This window comes from Oncorhynchus keta, chromosome 14 (genome assembly GCF_023373465.1).
Source record: "Oncorhynchus keta strain PuntledgeMale-10-30-2019 chromosome 14, Oket_V2, whole genome shotgun sequence".
Lineage (NCBI taxonomy): Eukaryota > Metazoa > Chordata > Actinopteri > Salmoniformes > Salmonidae > Oncorhynchus > Oncorhynchus keta.
Window position 1 is genome coordinate 39,335,439 of NC_068434.1, and position 15,566 is coordinate 39,351,004.

The following is a 15,566-nucleotide window of genomic DNA, read 5'->3' on the forward strand; positions in this document are numbered from 1 at the left end:
CTTTCATGGTTATCACTGAGATTGGGACTCATACAGCCCTATCCATTGTCTACACTGTTTCCCAACACATCACAGTGAACTTGGGGATTGTATACCCTTCAGTCCTTTTGCAATTCTGTTACAGAATGGAATCTATGATATTGGTTTACTGAATGGTAAACCTTTTGTTACGATGGTGTCTCGTTTACCCCGGACCATCATAAAATATTTACTTTTCAGGATACCAATACCATAGATTCCATTCTGCAACAGAATAGAAAGGGTCGACCATTCATTCCGACTGCTGTCTCTTAAAAAGTTTGTTAAAAAGGTGAATTTGTAATGTTCTTTCAAGAGTATATTACTGCTCCAAATGGCATCTCTCTCACAATAGCATTACATTTGTATGCCCAAATTTTAAAACATACTCTACATGCCAGACGGTGCAAGCGCTCTTGAAAATTAAGTAGGTCCTACCACTTTTAGGTGATAGCCTACCTACATTACATATACACAAAAGTATGTGGACACTCGTTCAAATGAGTGGATTCAGCCATTTCAGCCACACCAGTTGCTGACAGGTGTATCAAACCGAGCACACAGCCACGCAATCTCCATTTACAAACATTGGCAGTAGAATGGCCTTACTGAAGAGCTCAGTTACTTTCAACGTGGCACTGTCATCCAACAAGTCGGTTCTTCAAATTTCTGTCCCGCTAGAGCTGTCCCAGTCAATTGTAAGTGTTGTTATTGTGACGTGGAAACGTCTAGGAGTAACAACCACAACTGTGAACTGGTAGGCCACACATGCTCAAAGAACGTGACCGTCGAGTGCTGAAGCGCGTAAATAGTCTGTCCTCAGTTGCAACATTCACTACAGAGTTCCAACCTGCCTTCATCTTAAAATAAGATGAATCTAAGTTTGGCAGAAGCCAAGAGAACGCTACCTGCCAGAATGCATAGTGCCAAATATAATGTTCGGTGGAAGAAAAGTAATGGTTCGGGCTAGGCCACTTAGCGCCAAAAGTATGTGTGAATAAGGGCCTAGAGAGCCACAGCTGTACAATACAAACGGTGGTAACTGCAGGACATGCTGGCCCTGAACCGATCATGTGTAGAGAAAACCATGCACACAAAAAAACAATCCTTATACAGTATTCGAAATGTATTCGGCCCCCTTGAACTGTACTTATCCTTGTATCTATAAAATGTCTCGCACAACTTGCTACAATTATTGAGATTCATCCTCTAAAACAGTGGTTCCCAAACTTTTTATAGTCCCGTACCCCTTCAAACATTCAACCTCCAGCTGCATATAGCCCCTCCAGCACCAGGGTCAGTGCACTCTCAAATGTTTTTTTGTCATCATTGTAAGCCTGCCACACACACACACACACACTATACTATACATTTATTAAACATAAGAATGAGTGTAAGTTTATCACAACCCGGCTCGTTGGAAAGCAAGATACTCTGAGTGCAGCCCAATACAGAAATCTGGCAGTGGCTTCTGATTAAATTAAATTTTCACAGAACCGCTTGCTGCAATTTCGATGAGGCTCTCTTGTTCAGATATCGGTAAGTGGACTGGAGGCAGGGCATGAAAGGGATAACGAATCCAGTTGTGTGTGTCGTCTGTTTTGGGAAAGTACCTGCGTAATTGCACACCCAGCTCACTCAGGTGCTTCGCTATATCACATTTTACAATGTAAGCTAGAGTTCATTTGCACACAAAAAAATCATACAATGATGGAAAGACCAGTGGGTTGTCCTTGTTAATGCAGACAGAGAAGAGCTCCAACTTCTTAATCATAGCCTCAATTTTGAATATAGTTGAATATAGTTGCAGAGTCCCTGTAATCCTAGACTCAGATCATTCAGGCGAGAAAAAACAATCACCCAGACAGGCCAGGCGTGTGAGAAACTCGTCGTCAGACGTGAAAATTATGGTCAGTAAAAGAGAACTTTAAGCTCGTCTCTCAATTATTTTTATTTTATTTTTATAAAGTCAACACTTTACCCTTTGATAACCAGCGCACTTCATTGCATAATGCAGAAAATACACGAGAGTTCAGGGGCCTTGCTTTAACAAAGTTAACCATTTTCACTGTAGTATCCAAAACGTCTTTCAAGCTGTCAGGCATTCCCTTGGCAGCAAGAGCCTCTCGGTGGATTCTGCAGTGTACCCAAGTGGCGTCAGGAGCAACTGCTTGCACGCGCGTTACCACTCCACTATGTCTCCCTGTCATGGCTTTTGCACCATCAGTACAGATACCAACATCTTGACCACCAAAGCTGTCCAATACTTGAAAAATATCCCCTCATGTTGTACTGGTTTTCCCTAATTAACCCCCCATGAACATAACAGAGCTGTGCCAGGCCTGCCACGTCTGTTGATTCATCCAGCTGTAACACATAATTCAATGGCTAGTATGCGCAACAGTAATTGTTTTGTTTTAAAACATCTCCTGCCATGTCACTGATGCGTTGTGGAACAGTGTTGTTTGATGAAGTCATTACCTGTATAGTTTTTGGGGGGCATTTTCCCCCAGCAGTGTTCCAGCCATATCTGCGGCAGCAGGTAGAACTAAGTCCTCCACAATAGTATGGGGCCGCCTGTCCTAAACCACTCGGTGGCTCACCATATAAGACACTTCTAGCTCCTTCTTATTCATGGTATCTGTTGCTTTTACTACTTGAAAGTCATCTTTATTCTCGCTCAAAACTCTCATGGCTTATTTTTTTAAATTGTCATGTTTCGTTTTTAAATGCCTGCACAAGAATGGTTTCCCGCGAGAGAGTAACGGTTCATGTGACTGGATGTTAATTATTTGACTAGATGGTTTAATTTTATTTTTGCCTGAGGCTACTCAGGTGAGAAAAAAAAAACTCACCCAAATGTATAGTCCCGTCGGAAAATATAAATGTACTGTTTGAAAATGTGAAAAAGAGAAAAAAAAAGAGAATCATTTTTATTTGGCGTACCCCTGACAGAATACCTGCTCTAAACGTTTGACACACTAGCAGAGAGGAGTCAATTCATACAAGCACATTTATTTCAAAGTTACCCTTTCTTACTTACCTTTGTCCTTTTTCAAAAGGAGGTGAGGAGGATGCGAGCAGTCGTTAAACCAATTGGAAATCTACCATGTGCACTTTCTCTATTCCCCTTTCCTCCATTCCTCGCATCCTCTCTCGACTCCTTCTCAAAAAGTCAAAGGTCCCCTCAGGTCAATCTTCTCCTCCAATACAGTTGATAATATGGCAAGAAGATACTGTATGCTAGGAAAAGCAGAAAGAAATTTAGATTAGAGCCATGGACAATCATTATTTAATTTCTATTTCACCTGCAGACAAACCAGGACATACTCTAAAATAAGGTGTATTCCAATCGATTTGTCAGTGTTTGAATTCACAATTTAGCCTCACTTCTAGACTCCCACTTTTCATTAGTTAGACATTTTATGAAACACAACACATTTCTTTAAAAAAATAATGTACCGTTCTAGTTCTAACAGTGTTCTAGGCATTAATGGACTTGGTACATATTCTGTTATGTTAATGGGTTGAAGTACTATTGGAAATCTGTTAAAATAGTTTAGCTGTGCTTGACTGAGCTTGCCTGCTGCAATGGACCCAATAGAAAAGTCACAACTTAACCCGCCTGGCACTCCAGGTAGAATAGAGCGAATGCTCTAAAGTATTTGAAATATTTCAAATATATCAGATTCTGAACCCAGGTGTGGTTTCATTCCTAGTACAGCAGGCACCATTCTGAAGACATGAGCTGTGTTCGAATACCCATACGAACATACTATATATTTAATGAGTATATATATATATATACACACACACACTACTAGTTAATTTTAGTATACTGTAAACAAACTGTATCCTTTTAGTTGAGCGTACTAGTTCTTCGCCTGTCTACCTGAAGTTGATGCTGTTGCTATGCAACCTCTTGCTAGCATAACAAATGACTAGCTAGACATTTTACGATTTCGGGTGTGTTCGTAAATTCAATTTGTTGTCAGATTGTCCATTGTCTGTTTGTAAATTCTGAGCGTTTCGATCTCGGCGCATTCAAGGAGTAGGGTTGATCCGAGCGTTCGGACCTCCCAACGGCAATCAAGCACCCAAGCTAACTGGCTAACTACTTCCCGAACACAAATGAGACCACCTCACTGACCATTTTACTCATCCTAGCCGAGTTGGTTAGGCTGTTTTCATGTTATCTAGAGCGTTGGTGACTCCACCTGTGCTGTTGGCAATAATTTAATTACGCTTTTTTTTGCCGACGTTTACTGACACCGGCCATATTCCACGGGTGTTGAGCGTTTGTAAAATTCATCTGTTATTCTGTGCTCTGAAATCAGAGTAGATAGCCAGAATTAACAATGACTATACTACTTAGCTAAGAATGATGTGAATAACCAAGTCAATAATGTTGGGTAGATAGATAGCATATAGTTAATATACTGCCTGGCAAGTTCGATGTATTTGTAGCCAACTAATGTTCGGTAACTAGCTAACATACCGGTACTGCTGTAATGCTATGCGGTTTGTAAGGATAGCGTGGCTAACAAATTGTCAGCCAACATATAACTTATTTGAAAAGCCATGACTTTATTACATTGATCAACATTTTAACATTTGTCATCATTAGTTAAAGCAATGCATTTGTATCTGCTCTCGTCCGTCTTCGGCTGCATATTTTCCACCATTCTCTTCAAATCTGAAAACGTTGTGAAGCCATGCACATTTTCTTAAGAATTGCATTATGGGGCCCTAAAAGCAAGGAAATAGTGTTCACTGCTTGTATACTTTGTATTTTTGGTGAATTTAGTACGACATCTGGGAACTTTTGGCATAATAACATCCAAACTATGACCAATAAGTATACTACATACTCAATTTATGTCACAAAAACTATAGTTAGTGTGGTTAGTATTAATAATCGAACACAGCTAAAGTCATCAATATCACTGTCACATTTCACTAAGAAAACAGAATCTCTGCTTCTGTTAGGAAACAAACATATTCATAACAAAAATATTTAATTCTCTGTAAGTCCCTTTTCAATGTGGCCCACCGGCCAAGTACTTTCCTTTAAACACACACCAGAATCAAAAAACTGTAAAAAAAAACAACGCAGGCTGTTGTGAACATCACTACTTTTGATTAACAGATCCTTTTGATTAACAGATGCGATGAGGCACAGCAAATCTCTAAGTAAGAAGCCAGTTGTGCTCCTTTTCCAGTATCCCTTTGTCATCCTGTGCTGTCCCTGTTGTGACCCCGCCCATGGCTGTGTCCCAAATGCCCCCCCCCCCGATTCAGTACACTACTTTTGAGCATAGGGAACTGGTCAAAGGTAGTGCACTATTTAGGAAATAGGGTGCCAATTGGGATGTAACCCTTGTTCTCGGTGTCCCCAGAGCCCCTCGCTCAGCGCTGTCCGGCATCTCGGATGCGACAGGCCACCGCCGTGATGAGAGCTGCTCCCTTTCCACTTCCATCCTCTGATTGGAGGAAAGTGACCTCGCACTGAGGCGCCAGGTCCCTGACCGTCTCATGCATGATGCTGGAGAAGCTGTGAAGAGGAGAGAGATCAGAAGCAGGTTAGAATGTTCTTACTGAGAATAGACAATGGACCAGAATCTGCAGGGTATGTGAGTTCATATGGCAAGGGACAAGAGAATGAGGGAAACTCATAGGCAGATGTACATGCAGGCACTGTAAAAAAGGTGCTGTTAAAAGGTATGAGGCTAGAATTATACATTTATATCATGTTACATCCTTATTCTTAAATGGATTAAATTGTATATATCAACATATACACACAATGACAAAGCAAAAACAGGTTATACATTTTAGCAAAATGTTCAACTGAAATATCACATTTACATAAGTATTCAGACCCTTTTACTCAGTACTTTGTTGAATCACCTTTGACAGTGATTACAGCCTTGGGTATGATGCTACAAGCTTGGCACACCTGTATTTGGGGAGTTTCTCCCATTCTTCTCTGAAGATCCTCTAAAGCTCTGTCAGGTTGGATGGGGAGCGTCGCTGCACAGCTATTTTCAGGTCTCTACAGAGATGTTTGATCGGGTTCAAGTCCGGGCTCTGGCTGGACTTGAACCCGATCAAACAAGGACATTGAGACTTGTCCCGAAGCCACTCCTACGTTGTCTTGGTTGTGTGCTTAGGGTCGTCGTCCTGTTGGAAGGTGAACCTTCGCTAAAAAGTTTGAGGTCCTGAGCGCGTTATCAAGGATCTCTGTATTTTGCTCCATTCCTCTTTCCCTCGATCCTGACTAGTCTCCCAGTCCCTGCCGCTGAAAAACATGCCCACAGCATGATGCTGCCACCCCCATGTTTCACCGTAGGGACGGTGCCAGGTTTCCTCCAGACGTGATGCTTGGCATTCAGGCCAAAGAGTTCAATCATGGTTTCATCAGACCAGAGAATCTTGTTTCTCATGGTCAGAGTCCTTTAGGTGCCTTTTGGCAAACTCCATAGGGGCTGTCATATGCCTTTTTACTGAGGCGTGGCTTCCGTCTGGCCACTCTACCATAAAGGCCTGATTCCTCCTCTCCACAGAGGAACTACGGAGCTCTGTCAGAGTGACCATCGGGTTCTTGGTCAAATACCGGTTTTCGCTTTGTCATTATGTGGTATTGTGTGTAGATTGATGAGGTTATTTTGTATTTAAATCAATTTTAAAACAAGGCTGTAAAGTAACAAAATGTGGGAAAAGTCACAGGGTCCATATATATATATATATATATTCTATCTGTATCTCACACCAATTAAACTCAAATTATTATAATTATTGAAAGCAGATTAGGTTTGTAAATGCATAAAGAAACCATGCGTAACATTTTAATGAACTTGATTGATGTTTGCATTTTACCTACGTAACCACGGAAACAGAGCCTCGAAGAAAAACTTATGTTTATCCATTTTGCACCCACTAATTTTATTCATAGATTCAGTAAGATAATAAAGGGAAAAGTAAGAGCAAAGTAAAGGCTATAAACTGAAACTACCAGCTGCCTACAGTTAAATGTGCAATTAACGTCTGAGCCCGTATTATTTTTTTTTTAACGAAAAACAGTGCTGATCTAGGCGTAGAGTACACCCAGTCCATATGTTTTTCATTGTCATCGAAAAGGCAAAATCCTAAATCAGCACTCGTGCTCTGGGATGATTCATGAATGCAGCCCCTGGAGTATAGCTTTAACCGGACTCTCTTTTTGTGATAATACTATCAAATAACCACTCACTGTGGATGTAGTTTGTAGAGCGTTCCATCGACACCCACTGTGATTTTGAGCTCGGAGAGGTTGCGGTTCTGCCGGATCTTATCGACCACAGCGGCCAGGCCGGCACCACAGAGTTGGGCAGCGCGACGAGCCACCACGCTGCACACCTCCTTCACCAGGATACTGTCGTCACACGTAGAACTGGTCAGACCCAGGTGCTGCAGGATGGAGCGTACCTGCCTCAGGGCCAGACGGTCACTGACAAGGGGGGTGAGAGACAGGCAGGCACAGACAACAGTCAAATCATTTTTGTGAACATGAAGTGCACACAACATTGTTCTTTATCATACGCTCAACATTTTGGTGTCTAGGAGGGACGTAGTATTGAAATCCAATAGCTTTGAAAAGGGGACGCACACGTTGATCCCACCATGGCTGTTAACCTTTTTAGTGACACTTTTCCAAATCTTCCTTTGGCTCATCAGACATCAACACTAGATAGTGACTGAAAGCGTAATTGCCACAAACATTCCCAGACAAGCAAACTCTGACACTGACTCACCTCTCGATCTGGGAGAGGAACTTGGTTTCAAAGATGCCTCTGGATTTGAGCCTCTCAGAGAGTTTGCCTCGGAACAGAAGTCCCTTTGCAGTGAACTCCAGCAGTATGTTCCTCACTATCTCCCCAAGGTACATCCCACTGATCATCTTCTCATACCTGACAGAGAGACCGAGAGAGACTTGAATCCTGAGGCTTACTGCTACACAGTTTTGTTGACAGAATCCCACTGTGGAAAAACACACTTCAGGTTTTATGGATGAAAGCATTATTGCACTGGAGCGTGTAGTTGTCCCAGCTAGGGTCGCAAAGCTACTGGTAAATTACAAAAAAATGACTGCTGATTTTATGCTATTTCGGGAATTAACATAAAATATATGTTGGTATTTTATACTTTAATAACTATTTTGTTATATATACACACAAACACACACACATTACCAGTCAAAAGTTTGGACACACCTAGCCGTTTTCTTTATTTTTGACTATTTTCTACATTGTGTGAAGACATCAAAACTATGAAATAACATGTGGAATCATGTAGTAACCAGAAAGGTGTGAAATCAAAAGATATACAAAGCTGTCATCAAGGCTACTTTGAAGAATCTAAAATAAACTCGCCCCAAAAAAGGAAACGTCCTCACTGTCAACGTTTATTTTCAGCAAACTTAACATGTGTAAATATAAGATTCAACAACTGGGACAAACTGAACAAGTTCCACAGACATTCTTCCATTTCTGTTAGTCAAATGTGTCCCTGAACAAAGGGGGGGGGGGCGCAAAATCAAAAGTCAGTATCTGGTGTGGCCACAAGACACATTAAGTACTACAGTGAATCTCCTCCTCATGGACTACACCAGATCTGACATTTCTTGCTGTGAGATGTTACCCCACTCTTCCACCAAGGCACCTGCTAGTTTCCGGACATTTCTGGGGGGAATGGCCCTAGCCCTCACCCTCCGATCCAACAGGTCCCAGGCGTGCTCAATGGGATTGAGGTCCGGGCTCTTCGCTGGCCATGGCAGAACACTGACATTCCTGTCTTGCAGGAAATTACGCACAGAACGAGGAGTATGTCTGGTGGCATTGTCATGCTGGAGGGTCATCAGGAAGGGTACCACATGAGGGAGGAGGATTTCTTCCCTGTAGCACACAGCGTTGAGATTGCCTGCAATGACAACAAGCTCAATCCGATGATGCTGTAACACACCGCCCCAGACCATGACGGATCCTCCACCTACAAATCGATTCCGCTCCAGAGTACAGGCCTCTGTGTAACGCTCATTCCTTCGACGATAAACGAGAATCTGAACATCACCCCCGATGAGACAAAACCGCAACTCCTCAGTGAAGAGCACATTTTGCCAGTCCTGTCTGGTCCAGCGACGGAGGGTTTGTGCCCATAGGCAACATTGTTGCCGGTGATGTCTGGTGAGGACCTGCCTTACAACAAGGCCTACAAGCCCTCAGTCCAGTCTATTGCAGACAGTCTGCGCACCGATGGAGGGATTGAACGTTCCTGTTGTATCTCGGGCAGTTGTTGCCATCCTGTACCTGTCCCGCAGGTGTGATGTTTCAATGTACCGATCCTGTGCATGTGTTGTTACACGTGGTCTGCCACTGCAAGGACGATAAGCTGTCCGTCCTTTCTCCCTGTAGCACGGTCTTAGGCGTCTCACAGTACGGACATTACAATGTATTGCCCTGGCCACATTTGCAGTCCTCATGCCTTCTTGCAGCATGCCTAAGGCACGTTCACACAGATGAGCAGAGACCCTGGGCATGTTTCTTTTGGTGTTTTTCCAGAGTCAGTAGAAAGGCCTCTTTAGTGTCCTAAGTTCTCATAACTGTGACCTTAATTGCCTACCGGCTGTAGTGTAGTGTGCTGTTAGTGTCTTAATGACCATTCCACAGGGGAATGTTCATTAATTGCTTATGGTTCATTGAACAAGCATGGGAAACAATGTTTAAAACTTTACAATGAAGATCTGTGAAGTTATTTGAATTTTTACAAATTATCTTTTAAAGATAATCTCCTCTGTGGAGATGGGAGAACCTTCCAGAAGGACAACCATCTCTGCAGCACTCCACCAATCAGGCCTTTGTGGTAGAGTGGCCAGACGGAAGCAACTCCTCAGTGAAAAGCAAATGACAGACCGCTTGGAGTTTGCCAAAAGGCACCTAAAAGGACTCTTGACCATGAGAAACAAGATTCTCTGATCTTTAGCCTGAATGCCAAGCGTTATGTCAGGAAGAAACCTGGCACCATCCCTACGGTGAAGCATGGTGGTAGCAGCACCATGCTGTAGGGATGTATTCCCATGGCAAGGACTGGGAGACTAGTCAGGATCGGGGGAAAGATGAGCAGAGTAAAGTAGAGAGATCCTTGATGAAAACCTACTCCAGAGCGCTCAGACTGGGGTGAAGGTTCACCTTCCAACAGGACAACGACCGTAAGCAAACAGCCAAGACAATTCAGGAGTGGCTTCGGGACAGATCTCTGAATGTCATTGAGTGGCCCAGCCAGAGCCCAGACTTGAACCCAATCTAACATCTCTGGAGAGACCTGAAAATAGCTGTGCAGTGCCCCATCCAACCTGACAGAGTTTGAGAGGATCTGCAGAGAATGGGAGAAACTCCACAAATACAGATGTGCCAAGCTTATAGCTTCATACCCAAGAAGATTTAAGGCTGTAATCACTGCCGAAGGTGCTTCAACAAAGTACTGAGTAAAGGGTCTGAATACTGAAAAATCTGAATAGTTTCCAAACGCACTGTACAAAAATGTATAACGCAACAATTTCAAAGATTTTACCGAGTTACAGTTCATATAAGGAAATCAGTCAAATGAAAAATTCAGTAGGCCCTAATCTATGGATTTCACAAGACTGGGAATACAGATACCTTTAAAAAAAGGTAGTGGTGTGGATCAGAAAAACAGTCTTTATCTGGTGTGATCACCATTGCCTCATGCAGAGTGACACATAACCTTCGCATAGTTCATCAGGCTGTTGATTGTGGTCTGTGGAATGTTGTCTCACTCTTCAATAGCTGTGTGAAGTTGCTTGATATTGGCAGGAACTCGAACACGCTGTACTACACTTCGATCCAGAGCATCCCAAACAAGCTCAATGGCAATGGGTAACATGTTTGGTGGGTATGCAGGCCATCGAAACAGACATTTTCAGCTTCCAGGAATTGTGTACAGATCCATGCGACACGGGGCCATGAATTATCATGCTGAAACATGAGGTGATGGCGACGGATGAATGGCACGACAATGGGCCTCAGGTTCTTGTCACAGTCGCTGTGCATTCAAATTGTCAAAGACAAAATGCCCGCAAGACGCAATACAAGTGGTCTGCGGTACTGAGGCCAGTACTGCCAAATTCACTAAAACAACTTTGAAGTCTGCTTATGGTAGAGAAATTAACATTACATTCTCTGGCTAGAGCTCTGGTGGCATGCCAATTGCACGCTCCTTCAAGACTGTTGTGTTGTGAAAAAACTGCACATTGTAGAGAACCTTGTACTGGTCCCGGTGCAAGGTACACCTGAGTAATGATCATGCCGTTTAATCAGCTTCTTGATATGACACCTGGTCATGTGGATGGATTATCTTGGCAAAGGAGAAATGCTCACTAAAAGGGATGATAATTTGAGAGAAATAAGATTTTTGTGTGTATGGAATATTTCTGGGATCTTTAATTTCAACTCATGAAACATGGGGCCAACACTTTACATGTTGCATTAATATTTTTTCAGTGTATTATTAATTTATTATCTCCGTCTAGTCGATAGCCTATATGTTCGAGAAAATAGCATGATAAATGAAAATGTAAAAAAATCTAAAAACAATGTCTTTATTTTCTATTAACACCGCAACTCTTCCAACTATTTACTTTTTTTCACAACTGCCACCAGTTTAACTACAAAACATTAACAAATACATTGACCTAGCAAAGTAAATAAATGAAGGATATTTCATGCTAAAACCCTCATATTAAACACCAATTGTATTCACTAAGTTGGTTTATATAGAATCATTTTTTACAGCTTAGTCATTGTTTTGTATTTAAAAAAATAAATAATCTAATTTAATATATTTCACATTGATAAAGCCACACAGAGGGCCAGAGATAATTAGACACCTGTGATAATCTGAAGTACCCAAAATGGTCACTAGATGTTCTGTGTTAGATTACACAAATTCTGGTAGTTTACTGGTAAATTTAGAAAGTTTCCTTTAATATACCCTCCCTTTGCAAACCTAATCCCAGCCTCCAAAGACGCATAAATCAACTTTAACAAACAGTCCAATAAATCCACAGAAAGGAGACTTAATTTGTTTAATAGAGCCTCCGTAAATCAGCACCCCAACTAAAGGTGTACTCTTTATTTTTCTTTCAACACCATTGTAAACAAACAGTAATAGGCTACCTCTGTTTGCCAGGGTTGGTGGCACAGTCGTCCACGGCTCTGTCGAATTCTGTGCTGAAGTCGTCCAGCTCACCGTGGTCCCCAAAGGCCCCCCACTCCATGTTAACACACATCCTCCCCTCGTCCCCCTCCACCAGCTCCACATTCTGCATTTCCTCCATGTAGCAGGCATTGGTGCCAGTACCTGGAGAGAGGGGAAATGTGTGTGTGTGAGAGAAAAAGAGAGCAACAGACACTCAAAGAAAAAGGAAGGCAGTTATTGATTTCTTACAGACTGTGCTTTGATCCAGAAGGAACATACAGTAGGCTATTGGAGACTCACCTACGATGAGGCCCACCTCACACAGTGGATCTTCGTAGCCACAGGTCATCATGGTGCCCACAGTGTCATTAACCACGGCAACCACGTCCAGGTCAAACTCCTACAAAAACATAAACACATGGACTTATGGATCACCAAAATGGAACCCTTTTTCATAACCAAAGGATTTCAGATTGGTATACTATAATATCAAAGTTACGGTTGGTGTACTTTTATGGTATCACATTCAATTTTAAATGGATTTGATATCCTACAGGTACTGTAATGTGTAACAGCGTTTTGATTCTGGGCAGTGTAGGATTGTGACTAAGCCCAGTGGGTGGGTGTGACCTCTAACCTCTCTGCGGTGGATAGCATCCTTCAGTAGAGACACAACATCCTCTCCCTCGCAGCCGGTAGCTTTGAAACCCTTGGTCCACTTTAGCAAGATACCCTGAGGAGGAGGAGGAGGAAGGGGAATGGACATCACATTAGGAGGGCGAGGGATAGGCATCTTTACCTGGCCCTGAGCAGAGTGTTGGTTAGCCTATACTATGTCAGGACGCATCATAATTCCTATAATAACTACAACATAAAACTTCTTAACTGGGAATATTGAACCACCAGCTTTCATGTGTTCTGGGCAAGGAACTTAAACTAGTTTTTTTACATGGCACATATTGCACTTTTACTTTCTTCTGTGTTTTTGCATTGTTTAAACCAAATTGAGCATGTTTCATAATTTATTTGAGACTAAATAGATTTTATTAATGTATTATATTAAGTTAAAATAAAAAAAGTGGTCATTGTTCATTCAGTATTGTTGTAATTGTCATTATTACACACACACACACGCACACGCACGCACACGCACACACCCACTTTTTTTTTTTTAAAGGTCGATTAAATCAGCTTTTATTGTGTCCTCCAATAAATCGGTATCAGAGTTGAAAAATCATAATTGGTCGACCTCTCCTACAGACACCTATACAATGTGTGAATAGACCATGTGATGCACTTCGTCCACTCCTGTCAGCACTTGTCCTTCCAAGCCTTGCCATTTGAATGAATAGGTGCAGACAGAGCACAGACTGTTCTCAAGTGTTTTCAACGTTCTGTCTGTGAGAGGTTCAGCAGTGGTTCAAGCCATCCAAAAACAATGTTTAAAACGAGTTTTACGTGTGCGTGTTTGCTTTGTTACCTGGTCCAGTTTATTCTGATGGCAGGGGAAGGAGAAGGTGAAGCCGAGGGGCAAGGAAGCTCCTTTCATACCCATGTACTCCAGGAAGTCAGCGATGCAGTGCACTATGTGGTCAAACAGCTGACAGAGAACAGACAGAGAGAGGAGTCAAATGACCAATGCAGTGGACTGGGACTGTGACATAACAGACATTGAGACGGACATTTCCGGTTTACCTCCTCTCCAGTGCCCTGCATAGCCTCCTGGGGGATGGCGTAGATCTTGTTGTGCATCTCCACGCTGCGTCTCTTCCCGCCCCGCACGCGAACCAGCAGAACTCGGAAGTTGGTCCCACCCAGGTCAAGGGCCAAGAAGTCACCGTGCTCTGATAAGTTCAATGAGTCAGACAATAGGGAAGGTAGCTAAGCAAGAGCGATAACTTAACACTTACATTTTTATTTATTTTTTACATTTAGCAGCTAGAGGGTTATGTGCCTTGTTTAATAACGGAAGTAGGTGTTCACATCCTGACAAACTTTTTTGTCATCTCTGCATTTCCAACGGGGAACCCGCTGATTGCTGGCTGACCACCCACCCACCCACACATGCTAGGCACAGGTGGACTGTTCCTAAGTGAATTTGGTGTATTGATTTGGTAAATTCTTAACTACATGTAACAGCTTAAGGTTTCCTACTCCTCATTCTCCTGCTATAGTCCTTCCAAGGACATCTGTCTATTTTCCAGGATGTTCAATCAAGGGCTTTCTGAAATTCTAAATCTGAAGTATTTTAAAGGTCCATGGTGGGTACCCTTCAATTAACATCTTATGGCTCCATCTCCTCCCAGTCACACACATTCCTCCCATCTCCCTCCCCTCTGACCTTCTAATCCAATGTTTTTTGAGAATGAGCCGAGAGGACACGAGGAACTGCAATTGAGATTCTTCCGCAGATACCACCCCTTCTTATACCTGTTCCGTCGGGTGTGGAGCGGACGTAGGTGGGCAGCATCTTGACGGTGGCCTGGTCATGACTCTCCTTGGCAAGGCCCCTATTAATCTCCTCTCCCATCCTCCTCTTCACCTCCAGAAGCTGCTCCCGGCTCAGACGCAGGGCGTCCAGAACACGCTGCCGCTCAGCATGTTGGGTAGCCAGCCGGTAGGCCACCGCCGTCACCATGGCCGCCCCCTTCCCGCTGCCGTCCTCTGAGCGCAGGAAACGCACGTCGCAGTCCGGCACCAAACGCCGTACCATCTTGTGGAGCCGCCGCGCAAACCTGGGCGAGGAGAGGCACAACTTTACTTTTAAGCTTATTAAAACGTTAAAAGGGTTTAATTAGCTATTAGTAAACTGTTGGTAAATTAATTACAATTTGTTCATGTTTCTTATTAGTGAATACATGTGTATAAACTATTCCTTACGTGGTCTTGTAAATTTAATTGGCACTTGAGATTTAAGGTTAATTTACATTGTAATTCCCCTTATCCGGTGTAATTTATACAGGACAAAAATATAAAAACGCAACATGCAACAATTTCAAAGACTTTACTGGAGTTACAGTTCATATTAGGAAATCAGTCAGTCAATTGAAATCAATTCATTAGGTCCTAATATATGGATTCCACATGACTGGTAATACAGATATGCAGCTGTTGGCCACAGATAACTTTATCAAAAAAGAAGGGCCACACAATAGGCCTCAGGATTTCATCACTGTATTTCTGAGCATTCAAATTGCCAACGATAAAATGCAATTGTGTTCGCTGTCTGTATCTTATGCCTGCACATACCATAACCCCTCACCACCATGGGGCACTCTGTTCACAACATTGACATC

General features: G+C 42.7%; 1 protein-coding gene across 3 annotated transcripts in view; it reads right to left on the reverse strand.

The window, feature by feature from the left end:
* Nucleotides 1-2,924: 2,924 nt before the first annotated feature.
* LOC118393388 (hexokinase-2) overlaps nt 2,925-15,566 on the reverse strand; it is a 66,135-nt gene continuing 53,493 nt past the window's right edge. For all 3 annotated transcript variants that reach the window (XM_052461740.1, XM_035786026.2, XM_035786027.2), the window contains exons 10-18: nt 14,701-15,005; nt 13,966-14,114; nt 13,751-13,870; nt 12,908-13,003; nt 12,571-12,670; nt 12,249-12,432; nt 7,812-7,967; nt 7,271-7,507; nt 2,925-5,572 (exon numbers count right to left, since the gene is read on the reverse strand). In XM_052461740.1, the coding sequence (XP_052317700.1) occupies nt 5,428-5,572; nt 7,271-7,507; nt 7,812-7,967; nt 12,249-12,432; nt 12,571-12,670; nt 12,908-13,003; nt 13,751-13,870; nt 13,966-14,114; nt 14,701-15,005 (1,492 nt within the window). In that variant the 3' untranslated portion in view covers nt 2,925-5,427. The remainder of the gene's footprint in view (nt 5,573-7,270; nt 7,508-7,811; nt 7,968-12,248; nt 12,433-12,570; nt 12,671-12,907; nt 13,004-13,750; nt 13,871-13,965; nt 14,115-14,700; nt 15,006-15,566) is intronic.